The following is a 25,176-nucleotide window of genomic DNA, read 5'->3' as shown; positions in this document are numbered from 1 at the left end:
TCACTTACTCAACATGTAGAAAGGTACAAACACAGAGTGAGAGGAGAGTGGATCTGACTTTACACCAGAAGGGGAGGGGGGGGGGGGGGGGGGGGGGCACGCCAACACAGCCGTGTTACACGTCACGCCTCTGACTCCAGAACAACAACATCCGATCTAATGTCACACACTGAGGGGCAAATATGACAGCTTTGTTTATTTCTGCAGAGGAGGTTATTTTGTCACCCCTGTACGTTTGTGTGCGTGTTTGTCAGCAGGATTACGAAAAAGCCACTGAACAGAGCCACTGGACTTCGGTTCAAGGAAAACCAGAACACAGTGGGATCTCTGGATAAATGAGGGCCTCGGGAAAAGATAGAATAAATAGAATAAAGACCTTGGAGCATCATGGTTCTCTGAACGACAAACACCATCAGACAAGAGGAGCAGAGGACGGGTGGAGCTGAGGGTCGACAGGTCACCGGAGTGATAATTACTGAGTTATGTTCACAGATCACACAGGGAGAGAAACGCTGAGCAATTACGCAGCTTTACAACCAAACACTCTGGAGCTGTGATCCAACACTGAGCTGTCAGAGCTACTGAAACTACAGCGTGAACGAGTGGACTACAGTTACCCTGAGGCTGGATTGGATGGGTTCTGATTCTTATATATAATAATAATATAAGTCTATTTCCTTTTGATGTTTTTATGCTAAACTCATTTTGATTTGTAGACGGGGCCTGTGTTTAGGACGTCTCAGAATCAAAGTCTCCTCTGGATGATCAGGACTCTTCCTGACATAATGAATGTCAGACCTCCGGTGGCAGCAGCTCGGAGCCGTCGCCTCGGGGATGCACAGAGAGTCTGTTGTGTTCTGTCGTGTTCTGGCACCGATCGAGCTTGGAACAGGAGGAACCTCGGACTTTCTCCCGCACACGCTGCCCCGCCTGGCAGGAAACCACATCAGCGTTTCGCCAGGTGGTTTCCTGCCAGGCTCAGAATGAGAGGAGACAAACGGGCACCTCCGGAGTCCAGAGGGCCGATTTCCACTTCAGCTAAAAAGATGTCTTCACGCCTGTTACTTCCCAGAAAGCCCTCTGACAGTGACAGTCCTTCTCACAATGGTTCCGGGTGGAGAGAGGGCAGAGAGGAGGGAGGAGGAGAAAGAGGAGGATGAGAGGGAGGAGGAGGAGGAGGAAGAGGAGAGGAGTTATGGCTACTTGTCTCTCCTGTGGTGATCTGGCAGGTGATGAGAGGAGGAACGCTGCTGGTTAATCCTCTCAGAAAGAAAAACCTCCTGCTGAAACCACTGACACCAGGACCCTCTCTTCCTCTTCCTCCTCCTCCTCCTCCTCCTCCTCCTCCTCCTCTCTTCCCTCCACTCATCCATGACTCCAACACTCACACTTCTACGACAGTGAGATTGTTTTATCTATTTGTGTATAACTTAGAGGGAAAGTATTGCAGAAAGTTGGCTGTGCACATACCCAAGGAATTAACTGTTTAACAAGTATCCTACATATCTATAAACTCAACATATGAGAATATATACAACTTAATACATAACACAGAACAAAACACCAACTTCTGTACGTCCAGTAGAAAAAGAGAAATTACATCCTCGATAGAATAAATCAGGTGAAAGCAACTTTTAACAAATTGATAAAAAACTACTCTGTGAAACAACACAACTGCGTTTTAGAGGCTGATTGAGAAGAAGTGGGTTTGATCAGATAAATAAATTGCAACTCCACAATCCACACTTCCTTCAACACTCGTTTGTCTCCGCCCTGCTCCGACTCCAAAATCATTCCCTGCCGACCTTTGGGAAACTGCTCGTCTCCGGTTCAGATGGAGACTCATCAGGACGCTCGACGGCTGTGACCTGTGTGTATTCTCCGGTGTGAAGCGGCGCTCTACAACTCAGCACTTTGGTGTAAATGGCAATATGGTGAATGTCAGATGTGGTTTACTAATATGTTTTTCTTTCTGCCTCGGCTCCAGGAGATGAGAGACTTTCTCTGATCTATGAGACGTTACTCTGTGATGACCCAGTTCAGATTTATGGAAGTTTTATTTTCTCCCCTTTCTTTTAAGTTTGAGTGTATTGTGGAAATATTAAACGTTTTTCTCTTCTCCGAGGTTTGTCTTCGGTCAGAGATCGTTACCCTGATGGGTGTGATGCTCGTTTTTCATTAGAGCTTGAACTTTATTCTGTTTTCCTCGTCTCACCTGCTCAGCAAACAGCTTCCGATCGATTATCAGCTCAACACCCGAGTGTCGGCGCCACAGTGTGTGTGTGTGTGTGTGTGTGTGTGTGTGTGTGTGTGTGTGTGTGTGTGTGTGTGCGTTCGCTTACACTCACCTACGATATCAAACCACCTCAGCTGTTGCGTCTCCGTCATGATGATGCCCACCATGTGTGTGACGTTGTCCTTTTCCATGACGGCAAAGGTGAAGTGGGGCTCCTCGAACGTGATTGGCTCGGCAGACGGGGGCGGGCGGGCGATCCACTCCATGTCGAGTCGGGATGTGGACGATCGGGAGGGGCGGCCTTCGTCTGTGGCTTTGATCTACAGATTAAAACGAACATTGATAATGAGAGTTTATTAAGAAAATAATAATATAAAATGACCAACATTTAGCTGAGGTGCCTCCAGTTTCTGTTCATCATGAGTTCACCAGTATTAAACTGTCAAATAAACTGGAAACGTGGTCAAACTGAGCATCAGGGGAGAAGTCGCCTTGGTACTTGACAGTCACTCTGGATGAGCTCCAGGAATCGACCGTGTGGAGACGGGAAAAACTTCCAAGAGGTTTTTGGCCACAACAACAAAACCCTGGCTCCCCACCAGACCTACTCCACAGATTTGGCCGCCTGCGACTCAAGATGAAGTCGCCATTTTGACACCGAGGAGAAGATCCAGTGAGATTTACAGATGATGGTCGACAGGCTCACAGAACAGCGGAGGAGTAATAGGAGCGATTCATAAGATAATAACTTCGATGGGGATAACGGCCAAATTTAAATCAGGAACGTTTTTTGACCACAAAAAAAAGGGCTCGTGGTGGAGTGTCACAGAAATAATAACTTTCTGACTTACACATTTGGGTTTTAATCTTTTCATAGGAAGAGAAAAACAGAGAATAACACTGGCTTTATCATTTGATCGTGTCTAACAGCTGCTCTGTGCATCAGTGGAGGAAGTTTCTGAATCCTGCAGAGACTTCCTTTAGCTGATTAACCTGCCGGCTTCAGCCACGCAGAGTGATGACAAGGACTGAGACACTCACTGTCCTCAGAGCAGGTGATGCTCAAGTGTCTTTTAAGGGGATTAAGCCCGGGTAATTTAGCCTCTTTAGCAGAGCTGGTCGGCTCCGTCGAGGCTTTCGAGTCTCCGCACCTTCTACACGACACGTAAATCAAGCACAACTCTTTAAAAGTGTTTACCTCCAACCTGTTGAAGTGCAAACTCAAGATCTCACTTGTTGAAAGACGTGAGGCCCCCTTTTCGTTTCAGAGCCACGCAACTGCATGAGGGTTTCTCAGATCTGGCAACCGTTTGCAAAACATCTGAGTTAAAGGTGTGAAAATATTGTAGTAAGCACCAACCGTGAGAATGCTGTAGTTCCCGGGGGAGAAATCCCCGTGCGATGTCACCTCGCCCGTCACCGAGTCGATCTCAAAGCGCTCGTCCTTGTTGTCTTGGAGCATGTAGGTCACCACAGCGTTCGAACCCTCATCACCATCATGGGCGACCATCCTGTAGACGTCCTTTTTACCCTCCTGGTGGTGCTGTTCAAGCAGCTTGACGTGGAAAAGTTTGTCGGTGAACTTTGGTCGGTTGTCGTTGGCGTCCAGAACTCGGATCACGACGGTGGCGGTGGAGCGCAGGGACGGAGATCCGTTGTCTGACACGATGACCTGAGGATTCAGAAGAACCGTTTTATTTTACTTTGCAACGTTTGGCTCGATAATAAAAGTTTCAGATCTCCTTTTGTTTTTAAAGGAGATTTCTTCCGTCAGTATAAGTGACATGTTTAAACTCGCACTGAGAATAAGACGCAGGGTGGGGAACAGATGTGAGTTTGTCTCTGACGGACGGTAGAACATGTGTTATTGTGGATTTATTGATACTCTGAACCGTCGCTTCTTTACAGGGTTTGTTTCTCTTTCAGCTTCAGTCCGAGGGGAAGAGAAAATGTTGTTTATTAGAGTCTCACCTCGATACAGTGCTCCGGCTTAGCCTCCCGATCCAAGGCTGAGCGAGTGCTGATAACACCTGTACACACACACACACACACGCACACGCACACACACACATGCACACGCACACACACACACACACACACACACACAAAGACATAATCAATGCTGTTAGTGTTTGGGAGTCTCAAGTGAGAGTCTTAATTACACTTAAACAAATAAACACTGACAGAAGGGTTAGTGCTTCTGTTATTATAGGTGTGTGTGTGTGTGTGTGTGTGTGTGTGTGTGTGTGTGTGTGTGTGTGTGTGTGTGTGTGTGTGTGTGTGTGTGTGTGTGTGTGTGTGTGTGTGTGTGTGTGTGTGTGTGTGTGTGTGTGTGGGTGTGTGTGTGTGTGTGTGTGTGGGTGTGTGTGGGGCGATCACAGCTAAGCAAACACCTTTTGGTGTGTGGATGTTGTTTCTGCTGTTACTCTGTGTATCCACCTAATAAAAGTACTTCCTTGTGTGTGTGTGTGCATCATCTTTGTCATGAGTCTGTTCAAGAGTAAGAAAGTTTTTTACTTTTTTTACTAAAATTTCTCCAACAAATTTTATTTCACAGTTATTTCACTGCTCATGCGACACAGTTCAAAGCTCTGGAACAAAAAGCTAGTGTGTAAAGATTAAATTTAAGGTTTTATCCCAAAACAACAAATCAAATATCTACATTTACGACGAACAAAACGACCACATAAATCAAAATAAGGATCACGATGAATTGTCACCCTGTCGTGTTTAGAGCCTGAGAACGTGAGATAAACCTGGAGAGGAAAAGAGGTGAAATCATTTTGAATCAGTAAAATCGCAGCCAATCAGAGATTCTCCCTCACTCACCGCCTCCTACAGATTTACGATCATTGGACCCTGACGGCTGTTTGGTGAATCAGCCTTCGTGTCTGTGTCTCAGAGGCTGTTTGTGTCTGGTATTAGATATAAACTATGTGGCTCAGCAGGTAATTCACACACATTTGGCTGCTGTGCAGATGTTTGTCGGGAAATCGGAACAATTTGTTCCCGTCCCTCCACCTGCTGAGGACGTTCAGCAGACACAGTTTACAAAGAAGAATCAAAGGCTTCCTGTTCTTATCTGGTTTTAGTCACTATCTGGTATAAAATGTGTGATTCCTCGTAGATTAGCTGACAACTGGTTTGTTTATTTTAATATTTGATGTTGTTTTAAAAGGAAGAACTCACTTGGTTATTAACTACAAGTGAGAAATACTACATCTCTGACAAATGTACTGTAAATATAGATGGACGACGCACTATCCAGAAATACATGATCTGATACATTCACCCTTTATTTATCATCAAATACGAATTCAAACCGAACTTGTCAGAAACACTGAGAACTACTTAAAATGATTTCCTTACTTTATCCGTCGTGTATTTTGTCATTTATGGTCCATGTCCTATCCACTAACATGGAGGAGGCACCTACTGCACCCACCAGTCATATCGTCCATTTTAAAATATCGTCTGTGGTCTTGCAATAATTTCTACGAAGCGGATCAGCCAATAACCAGAAGGTCGGTGGTTCCATCCCAGTCTCCCACATTCCGCATGTGAAACACACCATAACCATAACCTTAATTAAAGAGATTGAAGACTGGAAACATTTGTCATCTGACTCGACTACTTCATTAGTCAAAAAGTCTCTTTTCAAGAATAAACTTATTGTGAATTCAAGCTGCCACTTTTCTGCCCAGCGGCAGCAGTGTGTGAGTTTCCTAATTGTGCTGATTCGAGCATCTTCTGATCTTATCTCATCCAAACTACATCAGTTAAGTCAAATGACTTAGAGCCGCTATTTGCTCTGATAGAGACATGAGAGACAGGAGGAATGTTTGGATAAGAGGGGAGTGTGTGTGTGTGTGTGTGTGTGTGTGTGTGTGTGTGTGTGTGTGTGTGTGTGTGTGTGTGTGTGTGTGTGTGTGTGTGTGTGCATTTGATACAAAAGTTGCGTTCAATGTATATATAGAATCTATATTGTGGGCTTGTGTTTTTGAGGAAGTAAATGTTGAGGCAGACACATGTTTTTTTCAGGAGCTGTTCTCAGTCGACAAAGCCGTGGGTTGTCGGTGGCGTGAACGACCCGGCCGGGGGTCGTTGGGCCCTTTTTTTTTTACGACAGTGCAAACAAGCCCCGCTGGGAGGACATCATTAGAACAGGTGGGGCACGTTAGAAAGTGTGTTTCTGTCATTAGCGCAGACACGAGGATCAGGGGTAAAGCCTCATCTCTCCCTCGTCGCCTGTTTTCACTCAGCCGTGCTGGACGGCCATCAAAACCATGAGAAGATAAACAGTGTTGTCTGGTGTGTGTGTGTGTGTGTGTGTGTGTGTGCGTGTAGGGGGGGGGGGGGGGGGGGTTGTTTGTTTCTCTCTGGTGTGTAACTGCACAGCTGCCACTTCTCCTTTTCTGCCTTTATTTCCCTCTGTGAGCTCTGTCAGAAATCTGTTTTTTTAAGGAGATGTCTTTAATTACGTGTTGGAGTTTCCAGATAAACATCAAGGAGGGAGAAGGACACTCTAACACATCAGGAGTGAACGCCCGGAGTCCAAATTCCCTTGGGTCAACAAATGAGTGCAAATGAAGTTAAGAGGATAAACAAGCTCCTGAAAGGAGCAGCTAACGGCCCAATTCTTCACTAATTGCTGGAGCAGGCTGTTTAGAACTAATCCAAGCCGCCATCACAGGTTATCACACGATGACCTGATCTGATCAGAGATCTGCTTTGTTTTCGCTCGTCAGACTTAATGACAGTGATATCTGATCTGAGGACAGGCAAACCGTCTCGAGGGGCATTCAGATGCAAAACGTGGCTTTTCAAGCTTTTCAAACGTTTCAGAAATCCTAAACAAACAGATCTCGACAACACTGAAACGCCTCGTTCGAGACGGGACCCTGTGCTTTCAGTATTGTTAACAAATCTCATTAAAACATTATGTTATCAAATCTTCATGACGACTCTGACTTGTCTGTGGATCTCAGCTCTGAGCCTGGTGGTTCCTACAGATGATGTTAATCTTAGAAACAACAAGAACAACTTTTAGTTTCATCAATAGATAAATTGCAGGTTAAAGTCTGTGAGTAACTTGAGGAATTCCTGACGTGCCCGGCCTTGTCAACAATCTACGTTTTTTGTGAAACACACAATAACACCGACACAGATTTCTGTTTAGTAATCCATTTAGTAATTTGTCCCTCCCTTGTTTTCTGCACAAACCTGTTGTCAGAGTCGGACAGAGACGTGTTCACAGAAAAGAAAACCCAGAACGGACATGATTACGATTCTTTCCCCTCCCTCAGCTCACATCCTTCCCTCCTGAAACGTTTTCAACTCGTTCTTTCAGGTTGAATCAGACTGACGACGCTGCAGCGTGTTCACATGCGTCAGGAAAATAAAAGCTTAGGCAGAAACCTCTGAGTCATGCTCCTCCTGTCGAGGCACGAGAGGTTTCTACACTCGTCATCCTCCGCGTTAGTAATCACGGGTACATATGTGAAAACGAGACGAGGCGGATCGTGTTCGAAGGATCTGGTTTCAGCGACGGGCTCAAATCTTTCAGAGTAAAACGATCTCCCTCATTCACGTGGATTAACTTGAGAAATGAAATCTGATATCAGATTTGTCGTGTATCTTTTGTCATCAGATCCTCTTAGTGTTTAACTGGACGTCTGTGCTAATTACTTTGTTATTTATTAGTATTAGGAGTTCATTGATTTGTGGTTAGTTCCGTCTATTCTCGTTCTATTGTGTTGCTTAAAATCAATGTTTGTTTCTTTTTCTTATGCAGACCCATGTAAGATACATTTTTGGAAACCAATCTTCAGTAAAGAATAAGGAGTAAAGTTCATCTTTTCTCTCTCCATGAATTTGACTCTATTACATTCAAACGACTCCACAGATTGTCCAGCAGATAAATCCTGAGCAAGTTAAAAACAAACGCAGACACAGTTTTCTTCCGTTTGTATGTTCAGCTGCTTGTTGCCCATAAAAAAACGCTTGTGTGAATGTGTTGCTCTCCGCCCGTTTCAACACACAACTCTCTGTTAACACAGCTCGGCCTCCTTCCCTGTAATCCGTCAGTACACTGGCCTTTGGGTGTGGACCAACTCCAGAGCTACCCGCAGATTACGAGAGGACAACGGGACGTGTCGCGGCTTGTCGGGCTCGTTCGCTCCGACATCAACGCCTGTGAGTGGTTACTCAGTTTTGCAACTGTCAAAGATGAACATGCAGAAAGCTACAGGAATCGTTCTACCTCCTGCTGTGTCTCTCACTGATGTCACATCCATTCAGAAAACGGATGAATGAGCTTCTGAGTGATTTCCAGAGAAATGTCTTTTAAATACACCTCTGCTGTCTCTGTGACACGCCCGGGTTCTGCCCCGACTTGTTCTCCAGTGCATTAGGACAAATCTACTATATCCACACCTCTTCACCCCCCAGCTGCAGCGATATCCCCGAATCAAACTGTAAATCATCCCTGCAGACACGGCAACACATAAATATGTCGAAAATAAATCTGAGAGACAGAAGCTGCTCCAGATGTATATAAGATTATATTCACTTATCGAGTTTGAGTTTATACATCAGAGGGAGAGGTGTCGCATATAATTCAGAGCAAACTGCTCATGAAACAGGAAAATGGCGTCGATCAAATCATCCCAGAGTTATTACATAAATCCCTGCACGTATGTTGGCTCAGTAAAAGCTTCAATGACATGTTTCAGTGAGCTGCACATTTCAAATGTCTGTACCTGCACTCAGAGAACTGGAGGGTGAAGCTGCATATAGACGATTTAATTAAACTTTGCACGGCTGAATAAAACTGAAATAAAATGCTCAGATTTCATGGTTAATGTTTGGCCGTACTTTATGGAATTATTTCGTAGTTGCCGACATTGATGCTCATTCACTCTCAATTACCTGTTTTGGAGTCGACGTCGAAAAACTTCCGGTGAGGTTCCGGCATCTGGAAGGAAAGCTTCCCCTCAGACGAAGTGTCCACATCTGTGGCTGACACCTGGACGACAGATTTGACCTTGTCCATGTTCTCCTGGACAGATGCAAAGTACACGGGCTGCGAAAGTTCCGGAGCGTTATCGTTAACGTCCAGCACCTCCAGGAAGACGTGAGTCCAGGAGATCAGAGGCTCGGTCCCCAGGTCGGTGACATAGACGGACAGCCAGTAGTGAGGTATCGTCTCGCGGTCCAAGGTCTCAGTTGTACGAATCACACCTGAGATATAAAGGTGGAGAAACAGGATTCATTGTTTGGATAAAACCACCGTTTTACCATTAACACATCTGTAATTACATTTCAAACCTGCGGCTCAGGAATGAATCACTTATCAGTATAATCAATTTCATAATAAATATCCGTATCCACCCAGGAGGAAATATTAATCCCCGTGGTTTTCATCAAGCTTAAGGATGTTGTTTGCATTTTAAAACGTCTGTTTTGGTTCCCAAAGGTGGGTTGAGACATTTTTTGAATTCTCTGCAGAGCAACATGGGCGGTATTCAGCTCTGACAAGAGGCTGGATACCACAGGGGAGTTCTGGTTCATCCGGACTCTAGAAACAAGGGCTAAAGCTAGAAGTTTTACATCTGGACACCCTGAGGGAGAGCTGAAAAACCAGCTACACCGAAAGAGAGATTTATTTCAGCATTGCTCTACTATGACAGAGAACCCGGCTTGCCCTGATGTTATCGGAGCTTTAAGTGCAGCAGCGTGATAGTGGAATGTGCCACGAAACGCTGAGAGGTCGCAGGGAATCCTCTGTAAAGGATATGTACATTGGAAAAACCAGGTTGTACAACCTGAGCGTGTCTCAGCTAAAGGAAACTCAGCATTTCCCACATTCACTAAACAACCTGCCACTATATCCTAACTGTCTACCGCATATTTTAAATTTCTTTACTATTTCAAATGTGTAAAATCGTATCTATATTTATTGAAAAGAGTTGAGAAAATATATTCTATATATTTGACACAGTAGGAAGCAATGACTCTGCTTATACTTTTAAATCTGTATTTGTCTCTTAGTATATTTGCCGTAAAACAGTATTATTATATTAGTAGTATGAAGTATTTATATCCTTTAATATTGCAATATCGTGGCCTACATATGTGGAGGTGTGTTGAATATATTATCACAAGACTGTAAGAAAGCATTATCATTCCATTTCTAACAATGCAACCACTAATATAACAATAAATCTAAACCAGTGTTTATTACCTGTTTCCTCATCGATGGTGAAAACTCCGACACCAGATCCTTCGTGGATGTGATACCTAACGACTCCGTCTCTGCCCAGGTCCTTGTCCGAAGCTGTAAGCGTGACCACAGACGTCCCCACGGCGGCGTCCTCCATCACGCCCGATTCGTACACAAACTCTGAGAACACCGGCGTGTGGAGGTTCTCGTTGACGTCCAGAACCTGGATTTCCACGAAGCAGGAGGAGGAGAGGGAGCGAGGGAGGCCGTGGTCGACAGCCCGGACGGTGAGGTTGTAAGATGGCCTCCTCTCAAAGTCCAGCTCCCTCTCAAGGGTCAGGGCGCCAGTGGAGGAGTCAAGGTGAAAGATCCCGCTCTCTGTGTTCTTGAGGTTGTAGGTGACGAGGCCGCCGATGCCCAGATCCAAGTCGACGCTCTCCACCCAGACAAGATGGGTGCCCACAGGAACGTCCTCGGGGACTTTTATTTTGTAAACCTTGGGTACAAACTTGGGTGGGTTATCGTTAACGTCTTGCAGTACAACCACAAGGTCGAGCATGGAGAACAACTGAGGGCCGAGTTTGGCCTGGTCTCTGGCTTCAATCATCAGGTCGTGCCTTGGCGAGGTTTCTCGATCCAGATGCTGCCTCACAGTGACCTCACCCGTCAGGGCATCAATCCCGAACATGTCGGTAGACGTCAGCAGGGAATACAGGACGTTACCATTTGTCTCTGCGTCCAGATCGACGGCGCGTGCCGTAAAAATAACAGAGTCAACGTCTATGTTTTCAGGCACACGTATGACATATCTGTGCTGATCGAACACGGGGGGGTTGTCGTTGACGTCCATGACATTCACTGCGATAAATTTCCATGCGGATGTTTGTGGCGTTCCCAAGTCGTAAACGGTGATGTTCAGAATGTAGAACTCTTTACTCTCTCTGTCGAGTGGGCAAACTAACACAAGGTCACCCGAGAAAGTGTCAATGGAGAAGCAGCCGTCTTCGTTCCCGCTGGAAATGGAATAAACCAGTTTGCTGTTAAACCCGGTGTCGCTGTCTGTGGCCTTGAACTGAACAATGCTGGAATTCAGCGGATGGTCCTCAATGAGCTCAATGGAGCTGGGAATGCTGATGTCGAACTTGGGAGAGTATCGGTTGGTGATGTGAATATCGGAGAACGACTCTTCCTCTTGATTGGTTAAAATGGGTTCGATGGACTCGATCAGTTTATCGGTGAGCTGTTTTAAGATGTCCGTTTCCCGGCAGTGGAGCGTCGGCTCATCGCCTCTGTTCGTGACGGTGATCCTGACAACTGTCGCTTCGGAGCGATGTTTTCCATCCGTGGCTACGACCCTCAAAGTGAACGAACCTGATCCCAGGTGAATCTGTTGCCTGAGGGTGATGGCTCCTGACACAGGGTCAATTCCAAACACTTGGGGCTCATTTCCTGACTCGATGACGTACGTCAGCTGCTGCAGCTCATCTAGGTCGATGGCTGACAGCTGGCATATCGTGTGTCCCACACGTACATCTTGAGGTACGGTGGCATTGCAGCCCACCCTCTCAAACAGGGGGATGTTGTCGTTGACGTTGTTCAGAGTTATCGTCACGGGACATTCGCTGACCTGGCTGAAGGGGCTGCCGCTGTCCGAGGCCCACACCCTCAGGTGGTACCGCCGTTTCATGCGCTCGTAGTCCAAGTGTTCGGAGGTTGAGATGACACCAGTAAAGGGGTCTATTGTAAAAGGTAAGGGGCCTGAGTTGGCAATGGAGTAAGTCACAAAGGCATTTTTGCCGCTATCTCTGTCCGTGGCTGCTACTTTCAAAACGCTGCTGCCAACGGGGCTGTTTTCATCCAGCGTGGCCTGGTAGGAGCTCCGGGTGAACTCTGGGCCGTTGTCATTTTCATCTGTTATCTCAACCACTATGTGAGTCTCCGCTTCACCGTGACTGGCCACTACATCAAACTCGTATCGATCCTTACTCTCGTGGTCAAATGTTGCCGTTGTTATGATAATCCCCGTTTTGGGATTTATCCTAAATTTGGAGCTGTCTGGATTATTTTTGATGCTAAAGGTAACGTTATAAGACGCCACGTTGACAGAAACCTTCAGAACGTGACTTTTGGGAGGGGAAAACTCACTCAGTGTGGCAATGTAGGTGTCTTCCAAAAATGCCAATGGGCTGTAATGATAGGCCGGAATGTGGATTTGTGTAATTGGAGAGAGTGAAGTCGGGAAGCTCCTGTCTTTAGCTTGGAGGGAAAGATTCAGCCCAGAAGGAGTTTGAGACAAGATAATCCTCTTTGTCGAGATCACTTGGAAGTCAGTGCCCTGAACACCTGAGGGGATTATCTCAAAACACTTGTGTGGATCTCCTCCAACAATATTAAGGGATTTCACAGACTTGATTCCTCCCTCCACGTGGACACTGATACTTATTTTGCCGTCTGCAGACACCGAGGGCTTTCGGGGACATGTGACAAACAGGGGCCCGTTCGACATCTTACCCACGTTTACTGTGACTCTGGCGACATTACCAAACTTTTGAACGCCAGATATTTTCTTGGTCCTGTCCTCAGCTAAAACTGTGAGGTCGTATCTCTCCGACCGGGTGCGGTTGAGCTTCTTGACAACGCTGACCGTGCCTGTGAAAGGGTCGACGGCGAAGGGATGAGCTCTGCTGGTGAAAGAGTAATAAAACTCAGCGTTGCTCCCAACGTCAGCGTCTGTGGCACTAACCCTCACCACACTTGACTTGAGTGGTGTGTCCTCATTAATGGCCACGTTGTAAGAGGCAGGATAGAAAAGAGGCTTTAAGTCATTGGTGTCAAGCACCTGGACAAACACCTTTGTCTTCGAGTCAAAGTCAAAAGTGCTTTCGATTGCCTCAACAGTGACAGTGTAAGTGTCTCTGACCTCCCGATTGAGGAGTGCTGAGTAGCTAGTGCGAGTTTTGATCCTGAGGAAGCAGAAGTCGCCAACTTTGACGGCCTCCGCTTGGAAAAGGCCATCGTCATCACCCGAGACGACATGAAAGGCAATTTCCCAGAACGGATCCGTCACTTCGATGCCCATCTTCACAGGCGTCTCGACGTACGTCCGCGGTGCAGAGTTCTCATTGATGGTGACGTTGTAGAGATGGTGCGTGAACCTCAGCGGCGAGCTGTCCTTTCCCTTTTCCACACTCCCCTGACATCTTCCCACGTGCAGGAGCACTGCTGCTAAAGTGAGGAGGGTTGTTCCTGAAGCTGCCATCTTTAATTCACCCGCAAGGACCTCAGACCTATGGAGCGTGAAGAAAAGAGAGATATAAATGTTACGCAACATGCCATGTCATGCTACCAATGAGGGATAAGGGAAACTTTCATTCTTGAGTTTCCTGGAACGAATAGTCTTTTTGCTTTCTGCACGAATAACACACACAAAACACACAATGACACAACAGGAGAGTCTGTGGCAAGGTATCTGACTCTTGTCCCAACACGCCTTGACCAGAAAAAGAGACGACATAAAGCAACCCATTGTGTCAGGATCCTGAAGTCGGGCTCCGAGCTCCTTCAGGCAGGTGGCAGCCCGAACCCTTCCCCATAATTATTATTTTGTGGCAAAATACCAGCAACAAGTGCTCATGAAAATTATTACTTCTAAGCCTTTTGTCAGTCTGCAGCATTGAGGGGGGATTTGTAGTTTGATGACTGCGTATCATGAGGATGATGGTAGGAGGTTCAGTGCTGATCCAAGTGTAAACGTCTGCATGTCGCTCTGAGCTGAGATGGATGTCTGTGCGCTGCACGTCCCTGGGGGCATGAGCCATCAAATTGCTGTTTTCATAATCGACCGAGAATCAGAATCCCACACAGCTGGAATTGTAATCTCTCTTTTACAGGAGAGACCATGACCACAGCGTGAGTTGTTAAAAATAGATTAAGACTGAGATGAATTTAGATCAGTGGCTAAAGTTGGAGCCGCCACAGCACGGATTATTTAAAACATTTTCATAAAACATGTCTTGAATACTGCATTTTCTATACCTTGTGAAACGGCAGCTTTTCTTTACACTGAGCTGAATGAATGAACTAAACCTGGATGATCTGACATCAATTCATCAATTTGATTTAGATTTTTCTGTCATCTAACAAATCATTTATAACAGCTCCGGAATGCAGACTGGAGGTGTCGGGGATCGAGCAATCGACTTTCCGGTTCGTGGACAACCCTCTCGACCTCCTAAGCCGCAGCAGCTCCCGAGAGAGAAGAACAATTAGCTGCCACGTGCACGTTCCTTAACGAGCATCACTGAGCCTCAGCCCTCAGGTTTGCTTGAAGGTGCATCATTTCCTTGGGTATTTCACACTCTTAAATCAAAACAACAAAAGCAAACGTGCACAAATAAAATGGAAACCCATGAGTAGACCCCAGCGTGCCGGCTCTGATTTCACAGGACCCCTGAGTGACAGCGGAGCGAGCTGGAGGGCAGAACACTTTGCCCTTCACTGCCTCTCTGACAGCTCATCCTCAGCTAAAGGCGATTCCACACAGAACAATCTCCAGGGCAGAAATTGCCGTTCCCTCAGATCAGGGATGAAAAGATCTGTCACAGGTTTTTTTCTGTTCCCCTGCAGATAGTTTTATGAAGGAAAATTCTAAACCATTTGAACCCATTGTTCGTCCAATAAGAGTCCTGGTGTCTGCATAAAGGTGAGCACACAAGAGGGGAAGACAAAGACGTCTTCATACTGGGCCACAAAGGGTCATGATTCAGACTCAGTTTATGTGGGCTCATGAAAACAGGTCTCCCCAGGTCTGTGTCTGCAGGTCGACTGGCGCTGGAGGTTTCAGTGGAGGGTGACAGGTATGTGGGGTTTTTTATCTCCACCCTCCCGGTGACAGATAATCAGATTACTACCGTCAAGCTCACTGTTTGGGTTTGGGAAGAGATTTCGGGCATCTCGTATTTTCCCACATATTTCTGCAGTGTCATCTTTCTTCTTTCTCTTTCACGTCTGCGGGGTCAGATTAAAATAGGCTTCAGAATAATTTAGTCTCGGGGGTTAGGTCCAGAAATTTCACACAGATGTGAGACGATATTTGGTTGTACAGGATTGGCATAATGAGGTATACAGAGTAATCCTCAGTGAGGTAATTACAGGTTTAAAGGGGATTTTGTCTTGGAAAACACGTTAATATGTTTATCTCTGTGGACACAACAAATCTGTCTAAATTCTAATGTCTGAGCCAAGAATGATCGACGCAATCAGGTTTTCCTCTGTGGGTCACTTGAACCAAATTCGTGTTTTTCTTTGCACATCAAACAAAACAGAATTATCTGCTGTGTCATCAAGATTTGCAACATTGAAAAACAGCAGGCTCCTTTCGATCACCAGAACAACAACCAGAAAACATGGCAACAAGTTACACAAGTTACCTCAGGAACAAAATCCACTACAAATGATTACAGATGCATGATATTACATTATGGGTGGATGATGATGATGATAATAATAATAATAACCTAAAACAATTAGTCTTTCTCAGAAGTTGCAGTCGACCCAAACGTCTTTTTTGCAATTTGCAAAAACATTGAACGATATTTGACCCCATCATAACTCAAAGGGGGAAACACTTCAGGTGAATCATATATTATTTTAATAAAACTAAGGCCTTCAGTGAGTGAGCAGAGGAAGGTGATGTAAGTGGGACATGAGGATAAATTACTGTCTGATAGAAAACACAGAGAAATAATGAATTCAATTTGAACCTAATGAACGAGTCGGACACGAAATGAATCCCACAAATCAGCCGCAGTTTTCTCTGCATCGCACTCATTCATAATCATAAACTGCAAACAACACGCAGATGTAGAGGAAGTGCAGGTTTGTGTTGGGTCTAAAATGATCTATGATGGTCATTTTCAAACTAAAATCATCTTTGTGCACATGAGTGTTTTGGCCCTGTATCCGTTCACTAGCGTCTCTCAGACTCCTGTGTACTGTGGACACCAGAAGTATTTAAACGTAGTATTTTGTACGTCCTGCTGTGGATTTTTACTGCGAACAGAATCGTAACTTTCTCCGGAGACGCTAAACTCGACTGAACCTGAAAGTGAGACTGAAAGGAAACTGTAATGTTTTAATCCAAACTATCCAGAGCTGCAGGGCAGAAACCTCAGGCCACCGCTGCTGCGACTCAGGTCAGCTCTCACACCCGCATCCTAACACACACACACACACACAGACACACACACACACACCACACACCACACAGGTAGAAACCTGCAGCCACATGTTCAGCTCCAGCTTCCTGGGTCATATTTCCGCAGCCAGACTCTCAGCTCTCTGTACAGACACACACACACCAGCAGCAGCAGCTTCTTCTTCGCTCCTCTTCAGCTCCTCTGTCAGTGTGAAGCCACTCGGGTCGTCACTCTCAACGGAGCTGAGACCTCCTGCAGACTCACACAGTTTTAAACACGACTCACAGAAGGTTTTTATGATGTTATGTCTGCCGGCTCTCTGCTGTCGGCTGAGGACGAGCGATGCCACAGAGAACGAGCTCTCTCCCGGAGCCTCTTCTCACATGAGCAGACATTAGTGCTTTTAACCACTCACAGCATCTGTAAAGGTTTTCCTCCATTTCCTGTGATGTCTATTGCAACACAGACAAGTTGAATCATGGATCCATACAGCTGCCAATCTGACAGCCAGGGGCGTTTTATAATGGGAGGGCGGGAATGTCGGTTTGATCTTAAAGAGCAAACAACTCAAAGCAGGTCCTGCCAGGCCCGGTGGCATCCCGGCAATTATCTCCATGTGTTTGCACAGAGGTTCCGCACTGGTAAAGTGCGGTGGAGGACGAATGGTAGAAAGTGGTTCTTGTGAGGGAATTAAAGGATTTCTCGATTTACTTTTTGTCGCTGTAAACTATTCAACATTATTCCTGCCCGGTCTCCAACTGCATTCATCCCCTTATCCCCTTTCCTGGTTGTTGTGAAGCGATTACACCCACATCCTCCAGAAGAAAGGAGAGAGGTGAAATTCAATATCTGGGTAATCACATCAAGGTGTTGGCATGAATGTGGGAGTTTCAAAGGATTTGTTAAAATCCATAAAGCCTGAAGAACATTTATATAAATGAGCAGATTTAATTATGAAGCAATCAGAGTGTTTGCAGTAACATGAGTGACATGAGTTGTGTCTTGTTCACCTCTCCACACCTGCATCCAAACTTATATCGTATTGCTCATATTAAGTATAGCATAGGTATTAAGTCTCACGGAATGTTTGCATAACTTAAGTTTAAATGATGATTGACGACACGTCTCCACTTCCTCTTATTGTACAACAATGAAGCCAAAACATCCTGGATACGGGTGCTGCCATCGTGCATCATCTGTCATTTGGAGCCAGAGTCTGTGATCGTTGCATCGAGCCGAGGTGTAAATATCCCTCTGATGCTCCAGCTCAGCCAATCAAGAGTTAGTCACAGCTGTCAATCATGACATTTCTATAGCATCAAATAACTAGAACATCACTCAGTCGAGCTCCGACCTCCGTCAAGGCCCAACAGTCCCTTCACTTAAACACACACGTAAATATCAGTCCACTAAATATTCCAGGAATTTGTCCATCTAGATCCAAGAATTATTCTCTGGGGAAATTAGTGAAAGTGTCACGATTTCTCATTTACATAATCGCAGAGCTCACTTTCCTCCCTGACCCACAAATAGAAACATCAACCGCCATGTTCCTCTGTACAATCTGACACCGTCATGAGTCTGTGCTGCAGCATCGAGCCCTGATGGACGTGGAGGCTTCATCCACTGTCAGTCTATTACGTGCTCACTCTTGTACTTTGGTGAAGGAAACACGCAGAATCGTTGACAAAAAAGCAGAGGTGATGTTTCACTCCTCCATTAACATTTCACCTATGAAATAACCCAGAAATGTCAAGTTTGACTAAGTGCGACAATGAGGAGCAGCGGAGACGCCTCTCATTCAGGTAAAAGGTCGTTTCTGAGGAAACGTGGTGAAACATGTGGGTCGTTAAACCTGCTGGACGTTCTCAGGTGTCAGGGAAGTAAACTAACAAATAAAAAAAGGTTAATGTTACCTTAAGGAAAGTTTTGACATAAATGTGTCATAGATGTTATTATAATGAGGAATCAATAAATAGCACCAGTTTCTATCAGCTGAAAACCCTGCTGACGTACAGCGTGAATCTGTTTGATGTGTGGTACAGGTTTTCATGTTTTCATGTTTCACTCTAATCCCCGTTAATCCCTCCAGTATGTAACTGCGAGGATCCTGTAGATCGTCAGCAGTTATTTAAATCGCCTGCTGTGTGTTGAACATATTGTGTTGTCACCAGCACAATGTGACGTCTTAATATCCTGGTGTCGTTTCATCCCTGTGTGGGATTCACAGCGTTAAAAAAAGGCGCTGCAACGAATCATATTTAACATTCAAGTATTTTAGAAGGAGGATTTGTGAGGGATAGAAAACTGAAAAGAGTCAAGTCAGGAAAACGTCCACTGATAATTTCCTTTCACTGATTTGTATCAGGCGATAGTAAAAAAAAGATGGACGACACGCTAACGCTGCCATCTTGCACCAAAACGTCATCTGGAGCCAGAGTCTGCGCCGTATAGCGATCAGGGGGCGGAGTCACAGTATCTCACCCCATTTGTACAGCATCAAATAACTGATTAAAACCAAAAGTCTCAGAAACATGAACACAGTGTGACAAGAACGATCTGAAATGACAGAAACCATCTTCTAACTAACGATATTAACTTTGTGTAACATGAACAATTTCATTTGCAGACACAAGATGACGCAGCGCTTCCACCAGCTCTGCAGTTTCTCACGGCTCGTCTGAAATCTTTGGCAACTCTCTGGTTTTCCTGATTTGCAACCTCACAGATTTGGTTCCGCCCCGTGCTCTGTCAGCAGCCGCACTTCCAGCTGCAATTATTCACTATGCAAGAAGAGCGTGAAGGATAATGCGGACATCTTGTTACCCCATCACCCAGACACGTTGCGTCGACGCTGCAGCACTTCACAAAACGTCTGGCCAATCGCAGTCAGGGAGAAGGAAATCATTTGTTTCATTTGTGTCTGTGCAGCATTTTGGAAAACAACGGCTTTCCTGCAGCAGATATCACTTTAATAAGAGGAGAGAGGAACACTTCCTTCATTCAGCTCATAATATCAGACCACACACACACACACACACCATCTGCTGGTTTTATAAAACACACTGAACCAGTGATAGGTTGACGAGTAAATGACACTTTCCTTTCATCGGTCTCACTCATCAACATGTTTCCAAATCAAGGCAAGTTTCAGCCTGAAAGTCATGGCTGCCGTTCAGTTTGCAGGATTAAAAAACGATTCAAATTGCGATGCCAAGAAAAGAAAATCAACTAGAGTGGAACTCAGTAAAGATCATAAACCTCCAGAGTCCACAAAATGAAATAGACTCATGGATATCTGTCCCAAATATATCATAATGTAATTTAATCAAGATCTCTGCATTATTTCTCGATGAATTCACAAAAATGCCCCCAACTTTTAGAAACACATTCTCAGATGACTGATGGTTGAATGACAGACATTCAACTCTGCTCTTGTGGACGTTTCTGCTCATTAGGATCCCAGCTGCTTGATCCCGGTGGCCCGATCCCGGCGGCTCGATCCCGGCGGCTCGCTCCCTCATGGCGACTAAACGACACCTGCACACCTGAGCGATAAACACGGTGGTGTCATCAGCCTCTTGATGTGCCTCACCTGTCAGGTGGGTTATCTTGGCCGAGGACAAGTGCTCACAAACATGGATTAAAAAAACTAAATATGAGGAAAAAGGACGTCTGGAGCAAAACAAAGTGTTGCCTTCATAAAATATTAGAAAAATTACTTCTTTCTTTGGGCTTCTCTTGAAGTGAGGCAGGACGAGCGGCCTCCTCTATGAAACACTGTCATCATCCTTTGCTCATGAAGACGGCAGCCGGCAGCAGCTTCGACGGACCAGCAGAGAATTCCCAGTCTGTGCTGGGAGTGTGTGAGGAGGCCGTAAATAACATATTTAAACATGAAGCGAAAGTCTCACTTCTCCCTCACATGCGAAGTCGCTTCCAGGTACCAATTAAAATCAGGCAGGGGGGGGGGGACTCGGACTCGCTCTCATTTACAGAAACTGCCTCCGAGCGCTCTGCTCTCACTTTGTTACCTTTTCCTGCACGACTGTTCGCGCCCGATGACTCCGACCCGACCGGCACCAGTGAATCTCATTCCACTCTCACCTGTGCCCGAGAGCTGCTCTACATTATTTATAACAGGGCTTTTATTTCTAGAGTTTATACCACATTCATTTCACAGCTGTTACAGAAGTAAAGCCTGTTTTTAATATGTTCTGAAAAAAACCCCACTTTTCCTGCCGCCCTTTAAAAACAATACAAGCTTCAACGTAATCCAATTTAATCCAGGGAATTAAATCTTGTCTTTCAACCGTCGTCTGTGTGGAATCACTGCTTCAATCACACAAAACGAAACTGTGAATTCCCTCTGAACGTCATCTGTTGAAACGTTCACAGCCAGAGTGTAGTTTCAGATCAGACCAACAGGATTGTGTTAGGGGGAGGTTACGATGCTAACCCCCCAAGTCTGGAAGGGTTCAAGGGTTAGGGAGGGGCGTGGCCTGCGAGCGCTGGGATGAAACTCCGAACCCCCGAGAAGCGTCTCTCTTAATGACTCATGTTTGAGGTTTGACCGTATAAATTTATACCCTTAATCCTGCACGTCAGCAAAGTTTTGTATTGTGCTCTATTCCAATCTGTGGTGATAAAACTCAGCTTCACATTAAGTCGTCGTGCGGTAAAGTGCAGGGTTGAACGGGATGAATGGTATCCACACAAATCCTCCATCATGACACATGTAATTACCTCCACCGAGGAGGTTGTGTTTTCACCCCTCTCCGTTTGTCCCAAGTTACATATTGGATATCTAAGTATAAAAGAACCAGACTAGGAATCTGCTTTTGCTTAATGGAGCAACAGCTGCAGGGATTATCAGTCAATGTGAGAGGGGGGGGGGGGTTCGATATTTACCTTGATTTCTCAGAGAGGAATTCATGGCTTAAAGGAATGATTAAGGGATTGATACGAGTGTGTATAAATTGGTGCAGATCCAGTGTGAATTTAAATGTGTATCATGTAATTACTGCCACTGTGTGAACTGTAATAGTAAATGAAATGATTCCCGGTGCAGCAGATTGGTACAGTAACACTTTGCTTCGTGTGTGTCTTTAACGACCTGAGGCGTAATGGCCCCCCCAGGGTGAAAAACTTTAAATCAGGGAGTCACCATTATAGAATAAAGTTGACTGACTGGTGTCAGCTGAACCCTCTTGTCTCATTAAATTAGCTGCTTCTAAAACCACCACATCACACACCCGGGTTACGGTTAGTCCACAACTTCAATTTAGATTTTACGAGACAAGACAGAATCTTTTAAAGCTCTTATGCAAGAGGAGCAGTACATTTTACTGTGAGAGCTACTGGGAAAGTAGTTGTTGTGGTGGTGCTGTCTCATAAAACCTCTGGATGAAGTCATGGAAATGTTGTGGGGACGAGATTTAAAGTGACTGTGACAATAAAAAACTGCTTCTGGCTTTGACGGTGTTTGTTTAACCCTTTCATGTTAATTCTGGGCTGTAAAAGATAAATTAACTTTCTGAACAGCAGCATGTTAAACACATTAAACCATGTGCAGCCCGAGCCTCTGTGCGGTTTGCAGGGTCGGGTCGTGTCATGTGAAGGGTGGAGGGTTGAGTGGAGAGGGTCGGGGGTGTTCTTTCAAGTTAAATTCGACACACACACACACACACACTGATACACACACACACACACCCAGAGGGTCACTCGGGCCTCACATCGCTCTAATCACAGGGAGGGTAAGAAATGCCTCAGTAACATTCCCTGTTAGCGATCTCAACCTGTCATTTACTCAACAGTTCGTTAAAACCCGACTGTGTGGGATGAGTAGCAGGGGGGGGGGGGGGGGGGGTTGCTTTGGGTTATTACCACTGCTGTGAATCTTCCTGCTGTACTCTCACATGGACTCACTCAGACATTTTACTGGGGGGGGGGGGGGGGGGGGGGCTGTTCCAGAAAACGTCCAGAGCAACTGACTCGGACGTTTGCACTGTCACTCACAGCTCCTCCAGAAAACTTCAGTCAGAAAGCAGTTTGTTTTTCTAGTTTTCATAATTACTACTTCCAATGTCCTCTCCTGGTGATTCAGCGCTGAGTAATTCAGGCAGTAAGAGTCAGTGGAGGAGCCTAACTGCGCGGGGGTGATATATCCATCTCTCTTTTATGACGGGTAGTTCCACTCATCCCTCCAGCTCAGACCAGACTTCACCTCAGAGCCTCCAAACAGCTGTTATCTCTCGTTAATGAGGCTCGCCCCTTTGTCCAATTACCCCTCAGATTATTTAAAAAGCTCCATGATCTGCACGTGCTGCTCGGTTACATCTCTGCACAAACTCCACACTTCTAAAAAAAAACGTTCCTGACTTAATCCTTCTTTAGGAAATTACGCTGCCTTATCAGAGATGCTGCATTTCTCCAGAGTCATGAAAACCAATTATTCGTTCAAATTAAACCATCGACTGAAAGTTACACCTAAACCCAGAGAGGCCTCCGCAGACTCTCAGGTCAAACAGGGTTCAGTAAAACCAGCGAGTCGTTGTCTTTCACCACTCGTGTTGCTTTCCATTACGGAAAGTCCCCGTTAAAAAGGTGAAGTGGGGACTCAGGTTATCTCAGCGTCCATCCATCACAAATGTCATCATCCATTTCATAGTTAGCCCCACGTACCCCAACCGTGCTGAGAAGGGACGGGACCCAACAGATTCATTTTACACTCATTCCAGTGCTGAGGATTTGGTTACAGGTAAAACGTGATTGAGCAATTTCCTTCCAACGCAGGATGAATCTGCTGGAGAGGAAAGAATAGAGAGCAGGGAGGGACTCTTTGGCCTGAGCTGCGCTGCATGCGTTGACATGTGCCTCCACTGCTGCTCTGTGCTGCTCCTCCCATGCAAAACACTTTGAGCACAAACTGTCAGAAATAAAAACTTGAAAATCCAAAAACCAAACCCCAAAAAACTGGCACATTTGAAAAAAAACACACACACTTCCCTCTCTCTGAGAAAAGTTCATTTACTGGATTGATTGATTTTTTAATTTAAAAAAAATCTTTTTTACAACAGCTGGCCTCAAATCAGATTGTAAAGTTTGATGGGAACCTGAACTTCCTTCTGTACGTGCATGTATGTTTGAATGAAACACGATATAAGAAGTTTAATGTGCAAAGAACTTTGTCTGACTAATGTTTTGCAAATGAAGTTCACTTCTTGCTTTTCAGGAGCTTCCCCTCTGTTTATATATACCCCGAGCACTGTTTGATAATAGTGTGATACTAAATACTGGTGTCATTGTGCACAATAAACAGCCGAGTGGAGTGGAGCGGCGTGCACGGTGAGCGACAGGGAAACATACCTGAGGTCGAGTTAGGTGACTCTTCCAGGAATTTTCTGTCCGTTTTCTCCCCTCACGCTTCAGGAACTTTGAAAATCCTTTGACAGGACGCTGACAGCCGGTGTACTCCCATAGTGTCCGGTGTGAAGTCCACGAAAACACACGAGAAATGGTGAAAACACACAAACACACAGGAGCTACAGGCGTGTGTGTGTCGACCGGCGCTAACTTCAACTTCAGCCCCTTCAAAGGCTCTGAACCAAAAGGCTGCTGAGACACTTCCAACACTCCCTCAGGATCCCATCTCCACCCACTTCTCACACTGTCCCTCCTCTAATTCTGTGACACACACACACACACACACACACACACACACACACCTTCATGTGCCCAGATTGTGGGCTGTGCTCCCCCTCTTGCCTGTGGACTCAAGCCTTTGGGCCTTGGCCAGGACTGTTCTCCTAGGGCGTGTGTTTGTGTAGACAGTTTGCATGACAGTGTGTTTGTGTGTGTGTTTGTGTGTGTGTGTGCTATTGTTCAATTCAAATTAAGAAAAGCAAAATGATTATTTGGAGCCAAACAAACACCATGTAGCACACAGATGCATCAGTATGTCTGACTTCAGGATCTGAGAGACAATGTCTGAACCGACCCATCGAATTGTGATATTTGGGTTTGGTCACTATGAGCTGAGGTATCTACTTGATTTTGTTACAATTACTGGCTCAGTTAGATTCCACTGTGGCTCGGGGGGGGGGGGGGGGGGGTTGTGTCCTGAGACTTTGAAGAAAATGTTAAAAAAACGTCCTTAAATGCCCTTCAGTTGTTTTTGCTCTCAAAGTTTTAATTTAAAAGATAATAACCCTGAACAACTCATCTCTGACTGACACATTCAGTGTGTCTGAGATTCAATTCATCAAGAAGTATAAACAGTGAAAGTGAATTTCTGTGTTTTCCTCCGAGTGAGATTCTGTGTGTGGTGGTAATCAGGAGTCCGGAGGTGGATGATGGGTTTTTCTCAAATTAAAGCGGCACTGCTGCAAATATTTCAATTACCAAGAACTTTGTGACAGAAGAATATCGAAAAATTATCTTTCACATTGTGTCTATGAAATTGAACTATGAAACAACCCTCCCCAACTCGGGCCGGGTCAGTGAGGGTTTGAACCTAC

At 45.4% G+C, this 25,176-nt stretch overlaps 1 protein-coding gene across 3 annotated transcripts in view; it reads right to left on the bottom strand.

Annotated features, from left to right (window-relative positions):
• fat2 (FAT atypical cadherin 2) overlaps positions 1-24,378 on the bottom strand; it is a 73,261-nt gene extending 48,883 nt beyond the window's left edge. For 2 of the 3 annotated variants that reach the window (XM_034597217.1, XM_034597218.1), the window contains exons 1-6: positions 24,026-24,378; positions 10,482-13,747; positions 9,167-9,478; positions 4,208-4,266; positions 3,597-3,908; positions 2,349-2,556 (exon numbers count right to left, since the gene is read on the bottom strand). In XM_034597217.1, the coding sequence (XP_034453108.1) occupies positions 2,349-2,556; positions 3,597-3,908; positions 4,208-4,266; positions 9,167-9,478; positions 10,482-13,719 (4,129 nt within the window). In that variant the 5' untranslated portion in view covers positions 13,720-13,747; positions 24,026-24,378. Of the gene's footprint in view, positions 1-2,348; positions 2,557-3,596; positions 3,909-4,207; positions 4,267-9,166; positions 9,479-10,481; positions 13,748-24,025 lie in introns of those variants that run through there. The other variant, XM_034597219.1, reaches the window with a different exon arrangement.
• Positions 24,379-25,176: the final 798 nt, after the last annotated feature.

Source organism: Hippoglossus hippoglossus, chromosome 10 (assembly GCF_009819705.1).
Source record: "Hippoglossus hippoglossus isolate fHipHip1 chromosome 10, fHipHip1.pri, whole genome shotgun sequence".
In the NCBI taxonomy this organism is placed as follows: domain Eukaryota; kingdom Metazoa; phylum Chordata; class Actinopteri; order Pleuronectiformes; family Pleuronectidae; genus Hippoglossus; species Hippoglossus hippoglossus.
The sequence above is the reverse complement of the archived record's forward strand: the minus strand, read 5'-3'. Positions and strand labels throughout refer to the sequence as shown.